Consider the following 11,574-nt stretch of genomic DNA (forward strand, 5'->3'; position numbering starts at 1 on the left):
GGAGGAGGGCATCTTTTCCCTTTCCGAGGCCCGGTGATATGCTAGGGAACTTTCTACGGCTGGTTAGGGATGCTACTCGATCTCCGAGCACTGTTGGTTGGGATATTGCTGTTGTTTATTTAGCTTATCACATTTGGCTGGACAGAAATGATAGAGTCTTCGAGGGCAGGAGGGCACCCCTGAGGTCTGTGGTAGAACGGGCTCTTCATTACGCTGTGGAGATCATTGAGGTTGCTAGATCTGATTCATCTAAGTTAGCTAGGGACATCTGAAACCCCCTCTTTGCTGTTACAGCGCCCAGGTTTGCTTTGGTCTCTTGGAAGCCCCTACCCCCGGCCATCTCAAGGTGCATTTTGATGGGAGTCTGCCCGCAGGGGGTGGGAGCACGAGTGTGGCATTTATGATCAGAGACCACTGCTCCAGACTGCTTGTTGTGGGGGGATGTTGTTCCTTCGAGGGTTCAGTTTTTGGGGCGGAGCTCCGGGCCGCATTGGAGGGGCTCTTATATGCGAGACATGTACTTGATACCGGCTGTATCATTTTGGAAGGAGACTTAGTTATATTGGTAGAGCGTTTACGGGAGGAGAGGTGGGGGGATGAGCACCCGCTCCTAGGTGATACATGGTGCATGCTGCGGGAGTGCTGTGTTGTCCGTCAGGCACGTCTTTCGGAAGGCGAACCGAGCTGCGGATTGGATCGCCTTTTTTGTTGCTCATCATTCTGGAGATTTTCTGTGGACCCAACAATCATCCGTTCCTTCTGCTTTTTGTAGTTTTCTTGATTAGTTTTCTTGATAGTGATGTAGTTGGTTGTACTCATACAAGAGCAATGTAAACAGCCGTTTTACCCAAAAAAAAAGAGGTAATTTAACATGATTGGATGACAAGGAAACACTGGCACTTGTAGTTAGAGCCATTTATCAAGCGTTCTTTTCTCTTCATTCAGTCACGAATATTACACTTATCAAGATTGATTACATTTAGTTTCAATTCTATCAACAACGAGCTTGCAAATAGATTGGGCCGGGCACAGGTGCTAATTAAAATCACTGTAGATTTGCATGTCACTGACCTAGGTTTACAACACTCGAGGCCAGGGTTCAATTCCAACTTGAGTTGGCTCGCACCTATCACGTTTGACACAAGTTCAAACTTAGTGGGCCCTATAACTTTTCCCAGGTCTCGTCAAGCCAAGCTTTTTTTATGGTTCCCTGCGAGTAACGGCCATGCTGCTTCCACTGACGTGGTGAGTCCAACTTCTTACACCCGCTCTTGCTTGGGGAGGAAGAAAGCAAGCGCGCGGGCCGCCAGCCACATTGCCTCATCTCGAGACGGCACGGCGCAACACCCGAGCGGACAAATCCCCGGCCCGTACACCGAGCCTCGGGCTCGGTCGGCTTTTTCCCGTCCGAGCCGCGCCCTCCTCGAACCCGAGCTCCCAACCGGGATATTCCCGCCCGACGATTACTTCGTATAGGGGAGAAAGGTCAGAGCTAGGAGCTCCTCTTTATTCCCCCCTCTCTGTGGTTCTCTCCCCTGATCTCAGAGATGGCAAGGTAGACTTACTACTAGTAGAATATTTTCATGATACCATTTTTGGGATATATTGCTTCTTTGTGATGCTCTTTTGGGGTATTTTTAGATCCTATGATGGGTGGTGGAGTATGATGGGGAAGTACGTATGACATTTTAGGGTTATTTACGTTTGCTTTTTATCTTTTGTGTTTTTCTCCTTGTTCTGAATTCGTAGGCTGATATTAAAGTAGAGAACTGACGGAGAACGGGGAAAAGGTTTGATCTTTGGGTTTTTGTTTCACTTTGTTGAGTGAATTCCTGTTTGTCGATAGGGAACTGTTGGTATGGGTAGGGTTGGGAATTGGTGCAGAAGGGTTGGGGGGTATTAGGAGATACAGAGTATCTGATAACGTTGTTGCATTTGCTTGATTGGATCTTGACAGAAGCTTTTTCTTGATGTTGTTGGCGCTACCTGTTGATGTATTTGGTCTTCTGTCTTTTTTTGTCCTCTCTTGTTTGTATTGATGAAATTAGACAGAAAAATACCAAGTTTAACATCTTGCAAATGCTTTGTTGCAGCCATCCTCAGTTGGATTTAGCTCGCACCTGTTCTTGTCTGACATGATGAATAGGATATCTACTATGATTAGGATGGTTATAATGTTTGCCGGATTTAGGGTCTACATTAGGTTAATTTTTCAGCAACTACTCGAATTATAGTTCTGTGCTGAGATGGGTACGAGCTTTCTAATTTTAGCAGTAAACGTTTTGTGGAAATGACAGGAGTGTGTGGATTAGCAGAAGGTATCTGAGTGTTAGAGAATGTGATCTATGAAGCGAAGAAGAAGAAGAAGAAGAAGAAAGCTAAGCACAAGGAACATTAGGTTCTTAGGAGAAAGTGGGAAAATGCGACTGACAGTGGAAGTTCTTTGAAAGGTTAAAATTGGCTAAGAAACTTATGCTCAGCTGAAAAAATAAGTCGTGAAAAAAAGGACATTATGGCTTCTTGGTACCAAATTTTCTAGGACTGCCTGCTTGCTTTTGTTACTTGTGTGACCATCTGAATACGGATGGAATCATTGGCTAGGTGTGCAAGAAATTGAAAGAATTGGATATAGGTTTCAGGGCAGTGTATAGTGTGTGACCCGCTTTTCATTTTTTATCTTGTTTAGAGTGGAAGACTAGTTCTGGTTGTGTTGGTTGTAAGTCTATGACCTGGTTGAAGATGTTGGGGTCTATTGGTCAAATGGGTGGTCACAAGCCTAGTTTTATTCAGTCTGTTGAAATTGGGTGAAGATGCTGGTTGACAAATGGGGGGCCCTTTAACTTGCATATTGGAGGCCTGCTAAAATTTTAGATTTTACTGGTTGATGACACTAACACCTAATGGAAATCAAATTCTGGCTTGATGCATCGCAGAGATTGCCAAATCTATGAAATTTAGTTTGATATTAGTTATCAACAGAATAAGTGATAATATAGAAGGAAGCTCAAGTTGATAAACCTTTTGGCACCCTGACTTGACATCTGAACTATCTTGGGGATTGAAATGCTCCCAAATATATTGAAGACATCCTCAGTAAATTATTGACCTTCTTTGCTGTGACACAACTCCATGTTATACCATTTCAAAAGTGGAAAAGCTAAAGTTAAGTACTTGGAAATTGTAGAAGAATTAGTTCTCCAGCTGTAGACTTCAGTAAGTATCATCTGCTGCATTTAATTACTTCCCTTCTTTATAGCCAGTGTATAACATATATCCTCTTTTAGAACATTCTCTTCTATGATGACATCGCCATTAACATACCTTTTTGGATGCCATGTTTTGTTTTTTATGGCACTTTATATATTAGCATGATATTTTCTAATTGTTCGGATATCTGTTGCTCTTATCTTGTGTATGGTTTACATACTAGTGATCAATCCTGATCTAGCTCCCACTCCAGTATCTGACGCTTGCCTATCTTCCTTTCAATATTCAGTAATTGTTGTAAGGTTTGCATATTACTTGTCAGACACATTTTGTATTTGCTACAGCTGATTATATGGCTTCCTTTGCATTCCTATAGGGCATGGCTTGTTAGTAGTAGGGGAATTGCAAGGAAGGTAAAAAATGCCACCTGCTTTTCTAACTATCAAATCAGAGACTTGGGAGTGGAAGCAAGTCGGGAATGCCCCAATTGCAAACACCTTATTGATAACAGTGATGTAAGTTCTGATTTATGTTTCATTATTCTTTTTACTATTTAATATAGAAATATGATTATGATACAAGGTTGTTTATTTCATATTCAGCTAATCCTGGATTTGAAGTCTTCTAATGGAGTCATTTTCTTTTCTGATGTTAACCTTCTGTGTTAGATAATATAAATTGTCTCTGCCAGAATAAGGCTTAGTTGTTTCAGAAGTATTGCCTTTACCCTTCCATTTGGCATCATGAAACTATTCTAAACACTTACATCAAGAACTTAAAAACCAGTGTAATTCAGCTACTGCATTATTAGCGTGCCATGTGAAATAGATCTTTACAACTGAATATACTGAAAGTTGTTCCCCTGATGTTAAAACCGGCCATGTATTTTCAATACCTGTGTACTTATCTAATGTGATAAGGTTGCTAACTCATGATAAATATTGGGGATTTATCATTTGTACTGAAAACTGTGGGGACTGTTGAAACCATGGAATGCCGTACCGGCCCGTACCGGCTGGTACGGGCCGGTACGTACCGGTCCGGTCCTAGACCGGTACCGGAACGGTTAAAAAACCGGTATTTTCCGGTTTTTTATCCGAACCGGCCGGTACGGGCCCGTACCGGCCGGTTCGGGCCCGTACCGGCCGGTTCCGGGCCCGTACCGGTTTGCACCGGTACGATTTTTTTTTTTTTTTTTTAGAACCACAGCGCCGCGCGCTGTGGTTTTTGAAACCACCGGTACGGACCGGACCGGACCGGTACCGTACCGGTCCGGCCGGCCACCGGTACGCCGACCGGTACCGGTACGGCGGACCTTGGTTGAAACTATTTAAAACTATCATACATTAGATCATTCATGCTATTCTTTGACTAATATGCCAGAGTTGTTGTTATAATCATTATCTTCTGAAACATCCTTTCTTCTTTTTTTTTTTTCTTTTTCATGTTTCTCACAGTTAGTATTCTGGGAAATATGAAACTAGCAAATAACATACTCTATATATTGAAATTATTTAACAATATCTTTGAATCTCACAGATAACCATGATAATTAGTGTTTCAAATCTTATATTGGATTTTATTCTCTGAATATCTCTGCCTAGATATTAATCTTAAAGTCCTATGAAAAATATTGCTAGTCCAAGCAACTTTTAGATGTGAGTGGAAGCATCACATCGATTTCCATTTCATTAATTTATGAATATGATTTTGGGAATGAGAAAGCTCTCATTAGAATCTGGAAAATGCTTGATAAGTAAAGAAAGATGGATAAAATTAAATAGCATCGATAAGATCATGTAATACTTCATATAGGTTAGGTTGCTGAAAGAAGACTAAAAGCTAATTACTTTATATAGGTTATGATTGTGCATGTGTCATTTGCTAAACATTTAACTGTGATGGTAAACTAATTCATGTTAAACACGATCATGGTCTAAAGTGTTTGGTACGAGTTGTCATTGAGTGCACAGACTTAGTAACTACAAGGGAGAGTAACGGTGGAAGCTATATATGTACTGAAAAAGAGAAATAGCGGAACCTACACGTAGGTGAGAAGCTTGAAAAAGGACAGGGTGATTAGTAAAATCCTAAGAGCTGGATAAGTGAAAGTGGTGTCAGAACTTGTGTAAAGAGACATGGGACCTATAAGAAATGATTGAATGCACTGAGAAACTAGTATATAGTGGTCTCTTGCTGATTTACTTCAAGTATCTCTATTTTTTTATATTAAATTGAGTTTGCTAGCTGGTATTTCCATTCATGTTTCCCAGTCACATATACTATTTTTAAGAAAAACATCTTTAAGTTCATCTCTGAAATATATTTCCGCAGAACTTTTGAGTGGATCATCCAATTCCCTGGTATTATGTTCTTTAATATCCCATAATCATGATGGAAAGAAACAATTAATAGTCGAAATAGATCACCGGATATGTTATTCACCATTTCATTTTTTGTACAAGTAAACTTACTAATACAATGTCAAGATTTACTCGTATATTGAAAGAAATTTGGAGTCATGGCCATTTTCCTTGCCAGAAGAAAATTGGTGATTTGGTAAATTCTGCAAGAGAAATTTATAAATATATTAAAATATTAAAAAGAAAAGATTGATAAATTGGTTAAAAGACTGAAGTGTCTTAATGAGCAGGCATTCATTTTTTTCAAGTGAATCATGACTTAAAATTTACAAGTTATCCAAAAAATCATTAGTTTTCCATAATGAGAATATAGAGTTGTGAGAATTTTTTGATGATAAAATTGGTGTAAGTGAAGAATGTTTCAAAATCTTGAGTATTTTGTTACTGGGCATGTAAAGTAACTAAATTGTATAGTGAGATTTTTAAACAACCAATACAACTTCTTGGCAGATTCCTATTTGAAAGAGAAAATTGAAAACTTGTTGCATCAATTTTGAAATCCCGCCATTCTTGCCTTGTATTAACTCATTTCACAATGTCATAATGTAGAAATGCCCTTTGTTAATTTTATTTACTTTATAATAGTTTTGCTGCATAACCTTATCTTTTTTCTGTTATTATAACCCTGAGGTTTCTTCATGATCCGAGATATAGGATCATTGTTTCTTTAAATTCTTAGAAGTCTCTAAAACCAGTAAGTCAAAAATACAGGTACATTTAGGAAATGTAAGGCTCTAATGAAGAAAGTATTTGTTGATTACAAGTTAAGTTGGAGATCAAAAATACAAGTAAGTCATCAATATTTTGATGATAAAATACACAAGGTGGCTTTCACTATCTCCATTACATACAGGTACATTTGGGAAATGTAAGAGTAGAATAGGTTGGATGAAGTGGAAAAATGCTACTAGAGTTTTATTATATGGCCGAAATTTTGGGAGAGAAATAAAATACATCCCAAAGATTGAATGTAACAAGCTGAGGACAGAATGATGGATATGCTGTGAAATTAGGAATATTGAAGTTAGAATGTGGATAATGTATGAAACTTAAAGTTTTTGATAAACAATTCCTTTTTAAAATATAAGTTGACATATTTTAGTCATATCTGGTGGGAACTTTTGGAGGCATCTCTAAGGAAAGGAATGCCAGTGTAGGTAGTAAGGTAAATAGTAATAGGCCCTTGATGGAATTTGAGCATTAGAATTTGAAAAAACTTGATTAGATAATAGACATTGTGTTTCAGTGAGAATTTTCAGGGAACTGATCCAAAATAACGGTGCTTCGGATTTGATTGCCAATCATGTAGATTTTAAAGAGAAAATGACCCATATTTTTTATCTTTTGTAACTATATATCCCACAATTTGGGGATTACATGACATACGGGCAAGCTCTTGCTTACAAGGTAGGCATTTCATGAAAGTTCGAATCTGGATTTAGTCTTGCAAATCAACTTCCTGAGGATCCAATCTATTGCCCAGTATGAAGGATTTTCTCTCTTCATACAATAAACTGCTGATTAAAGAAAAATGGAGGATTGTGTAGAAGATGGTTTATATTTTTTTTTTTCAGCCAAGAGTTACTAAGTAGGCGGTTGGCAGAGGACTAGTTTCAGAATCTTTTTGGTTGAAGTCAATCTGGAATAGTCATGGAATTTTTGTTATGACCATAGCTTCAAACTATTGAAATTTCAAAATTCTTAAGTAACATTAATAACTAAAATTTAGTACACTCTATGTCATGATTTTTGCATATGTTGAGTTGAGGACGTCATTTTTTGGAACTAACAGAGTTAAGTAAACACCTTAGGAAAATATTTGGCTTTATTGCATAGTTTGCAAGAGCTGAGAACCTGAATTTGGATCAGATGTTACAAAATCATTTTTCTGGTTTTGCATGATGATTACCATGGTGTTTTGCAATGTTGATTTCATTTGTTTCTTTGTGGACTTTATAATTTTTATCCTAGAGGATAGTTTCTTGTTGCCCGTGAACTATGGGAGTGAGCCAATGTTAAAACACACTCAAAACAGTTTATGAACTATTTATTGAAGTGTAGAGGATTGTTATGCATAAGTCTTAACCAGTTTGCTTGAGGCTGCCCACACAAAAACTGACTTCACCAGCAACCTGCTTGGCCTGTCTTAATATGTCCGCTATGTTCATGTGTCTAATTCGAGCATGCACCATTGTTTTGAACCTAAAAAGTCAGGTGTGAAGAATTGGTAGTAGACTTTATCAAGGTACTTTACATTGGAGTGACCAGTTTTCAGGAAAGCAAGGATTATTTGATGTGGGAAAAATATGAAAGCAGACATACTTTTCTGCTTTTACCTATATTCTCATAGTTATCTCTGTTTTTTCTGTATCTAAGTATAAGTGCCTGGAGCAATCTAATTCTTATGAATGAAAACCTCTATGATTAATTATAATCGTGGCTAGGCTTTTCTTTTGTTTCTTTATTTGTTTTACCTGTATATATCATGATAATTTTAAATAAATTCTGGCTTCCTTGTCGGAAGTAACTTGAGGGTATAATGGTATGTTAGTGTAGAGAAAAAGTTACTTTGTCACTACTTTGTCACTTTGCAGGTTACTATAGAATGGCCTGGACTTCCTGCTGGTGTTAAGTTTGATCCATCTGATGTAGAGCTGATACAACATTTAGCAGGAAAAGTTGGGATAGGAAATTCGAAGCCCCATATGTTTATTGATGAATTTATTCCAACTCTGGAGGAGGATGAAGGAATCTGCTACACGCATCCCAAAAATCTCCCTGGTAATGAATGCTCCAGATGGTAATTTTCTCTTGCCGGCTTTGTGATCTAGGTTTTAGCCACTAAGTCATTCTTTGCAATAGGTATCAAGAAAGATGGAAGCAGTGTTCATTTCTTTCACAGAATATCAAATGCATATGCATCTGGCCATCGTAAGCGCCGTAAGATCCATGATGATTGCGATAAGTCTGAGGAGCGTGTAAGGTGGCACAAGACAGGCAAAACTATACCTGTGCTAGAGAATGGTGTTCACAAAGGCTGGAGGAAAATTCTGGTGCTATACAAAAGTTCAAAAGGTGGCGGCAAACCAGATAAGGCTAATTGGGTGATGCATCAGTACCATATTGGGACCGACAAAGATGAAGAGGATGGTGAACTTGTGGTTTCAAAAATTTTCTTCCAACAGCAGGCAAAGCAAATAGATAACAGTGGCATTGATCAAGTCAATGAGGAACCTGACATGTTTGCTGCCAGGGTTAGTCCTAGAACCCCTAAGACAAATACTCCACAGCCACCCTGGTCAAAAAAGAATTCTCTGCTTGATACTGATGAGCATAATCTACAGCTCTTGCCAGGCCGTGTAAGTAGAACTCGCTCTTTATTCAAGTGGTCAATATTTTTCATTTTTACCTGCTATACTTGTGATTTCTGGTATATTTTTGAATGCTTGCATTATGAGTTGTTTTCTAGCACATATTTTGTAGCAATTTTTGACATTCTCGCTAATCTTTTTTTTACTGTATCAACTGATTTTTCAACTGTATCAACTGATTTTTCAATATGTTTGTCTTTATATGTAGGCCGAAATATCATTTATATATACGCTGAAATATCATGATACCTTGGCTCTTCTAGAATTTATCTTTTCATCTTCACCTAGATTGGCCATCCACTGAGATAGACGGGATGACGAGTTAAAAAACTTAGGAAGAATAGGGGGCCCTGGGCCTGTTATTACTGAACTATTTTTAAGATTCTTGTCTGTTTATCCGTCTTTTGATTTCCTGTCTTGTACATAATTTGTACTACATCGCATTTGAAAAAGATGGAGGAAAAAATAAATTAAATCTCTGGTCACATCCTTTTTCCCCGATGCATGAACATAATCAATGTACCCTTCATAAAGTAGTTCCAAATTGTAATGCTTGTTTCTCAATAGTGAAGATTAAGGCTGACTTTTTCTCAATATTATAGATTGAACGATATCCAGTAGTTGAGGTGGCCTCAGCACCCTTGCCTGTGGTTGACTTAACGGATGAAGGTGAGAGCCCTGCCTGGTGGGCTGGTGAATCTCTAGCTGTTGAAGAACCAGATCCAAACAATTTGGATGAGTCATTGTTATGCCATGAAGTGCTTGATTCTTTTCCTCCTATCGAAGATTCTTTTGACTATCCAAACTTAAATCGTGACAAGAATGAGACACCTGCTACACAAGCCAATACACTTTGTGGGTTCTCTGATCTTGATAACATCATAATTGACACACCGCCAGATTTTCAGCTTGCTGTAAGATCTGCTACTTTTATCCTTTCTATAATTTTTATTTTTTGTGATAAAATCTGCAAATAAAATGTTTCTTTATCTCCATTGTTTAACAGGACTTGCAGTTTGGTTCACAAGAAAGCATCACAAGTTGGCTAGACCGTTTATAGAATGAAAGATGTGAGAACCAGTACCTCCGAAAGATCTCAATGAAGCCCCAGTTTTGTGTTTCGTGGGTCTTGTGCTCTAATGATGAATATGTTCTCGTTTGTATAGGCAGCTGAATGGGGTGAGAGAGGCAAGATGCTTGTGTGGTTATGTTGTCCATCATTTTCCTCAGCTCTTTGTTCGCTAATATTTAGACAAGAAACTGGAAGGACTCGAAATTTTTGCATATAAACCTCCCTACAGATCCAAGTCCTAGGTAGGTTGGCTTTGCGTTGCACTATCTGTTTATTCATTGTTGTGAATGTCTCACTGTTTCCTTTTACATTGAATGATCATGGGAACTCATCTCTTAATGAGCTATAGAATGTGGATGGCTTTGAAAAAGTAACAGAAACTTGATTGTCCATTCCAAAAATTTCCTTCGTGGCTGGTATTTTAACTCATAGCTTGTTTCATGGCCAAACTTTTATGGCCCGGCTATGAGAAGGTGATTTGTTTAGGAAAACTCTTAACTAATATAATTTCTTGAATGATTACCTACTAGTATTTAGGAATGTATGACATAGCACTTGTCTCTTGTGACTTGAGAAAGTTAAGATAACTTTTATGAGCAATTGGACTTCATCATCAAGTATCTCAGGTGGCGCAGGCCTGCAGGCCACGATTAGAACTGAAGCCAGTATTTTCTGCTTTTGTGAACAGATTGTCTTGAGCTTCCGCAATCTGATCAAGTTGTTATGAGCTGAAATTTTATCAGCATTGACCTTACAATTGGAAGTAACAAAATTTCAGTGTTCCTAATATTTTGTCTAAGACTTAATAGGTTTTCTTGGCTTATGTGCATTCATTCTCCCAAGTCATTTCTCACTTGGAAGGCTCTTCAAGCAAGCTGAAGATTTAAAGATTGGCTGTTGCTAATCTTGAATTTTTTAAACTGTGTCCATCTTTAATATATGGTCAGATATTCAACCACCTTCAAATCTTCAGCAATAGTGGTGGATTAAACATTAGGTTTTGTTTCTTTATTAATCCTTCACCAAGAGGGCTTGCTCTTTCTGAACAATTAGTTTGATATATGGGCCAAGTTGTTGAGGGTATGGACCATACCCTCGATACCGAAAAGATCGACAATTGCACTTCGGTGGCTGAGTGCTCATAATCAATATTAATGGTGGAGATAATAAGAACCATGCAACACATATTATATTACATTTCTAGTAACTGAGTGCCAGATAAGGATGCATATTGGCATCTCAATCAAAATTGAAATAATGTTAGACTGCCATGCACATCATGAACTGCCTGAGACAATCTTGTATTATGTCTGAAATGTTAATGATAGCTGCGGTTGGAATTTGGCAAGATTTGCTGTATTGACCTAGGCAGACTTTAGACTCGTTTGGTTTGTGAGAGAAAAAAAAAAATTTACTGAAATATTTTTTCTCGAAAGATGATTCACAGGAATATGATATCTGAGAAAATGGTTTTAACATGTTTGGTTGATCATGAAAAAGT

At 38.0% G+C, this 11,574-nt stretch overlaps 1 protein-coding gene across 2 annotated transcripts; it reads left to right on the top strand.

Moving 5' to 3' along the window:
• The first annotated feature begins 1,347 nt into the window (after positions 1–1,347).
• LOC103723156 (SUPPRESSOR OF GAMMA RESPONSE 1-like) lies at positions 1,348–10,381 on the top strand. 2 transcript variants are annotated; one of them, XM_039130942.1, is made up of 7 exons: positions 1,348–1,555; positions 3,584–3,722; positions 8,225–8,411; positions 8,493–8,989; positions 9,604–9,915; positions 10,008–10,071; positions 10,168–10,381. In XM_039130942.1, exons 1-6 carry the CDS (start codon positions 1,548–1,550, stop codon positions 10,059–10,061), a joined length of 1,197 nt encoding a protein of 398 aa, XP_038986870.1. In that variant the 5' UTR covers positions 1,348–1,547; the 3' UTR covers positions 10,062–10,071; positions 10,168–10,381. The 2 variants fall into 2 exon arrangements, with proteins under 2 accessions (XP_038986870.1, XP_008812203.2); XM_008813981.4 differs by having other exon boundaries at positions 1,349–1,555; positions 10,008–10,381.
• The last annotated feature ends 1,193 nt before the right edge of the window (positions 10,382–11,574 follow it).

This window comes from Phoenix dactylifera, chromosome 10 (genome assembly GCF_009389715.1).
Source record: "Phoenix dactylifera cultivar Barhee BC4 chromosome 10, palm_55x_up_171113_PBpolish2nd_filt_p, whole genome shotgun sequence".
NCBI classification, from domain to species: domain Eukaryota; kingdom Viridiplantae; phylum Streptophyta; class Magnoliopsida; order Arecales; family Arecaceae; genus Phoenix; species Phoenix dactylifera.

What these genes read in the sequence shown, in the direction of transcription:
- LOC103723156 (XM_039130942.1), top strand. An exon ending in GCATCCCAAAAATCTCCCTG is followed by an intron (nt 8,412 to 8,492) that starts GTAATGAATGCT and finishes TCTTTGCAATAG; the next exon opens with GTATCAAGAAAGATGGAAGC. An exon ending in TACAGCTCTTGCCAGGCCGT is followed by an intron (nt 8,990 to 9,603) that starts GTAAGTAGAACT and finishes TCAATATTATAG; the next exon opens with ATTGAACGATATCCAGTAGT.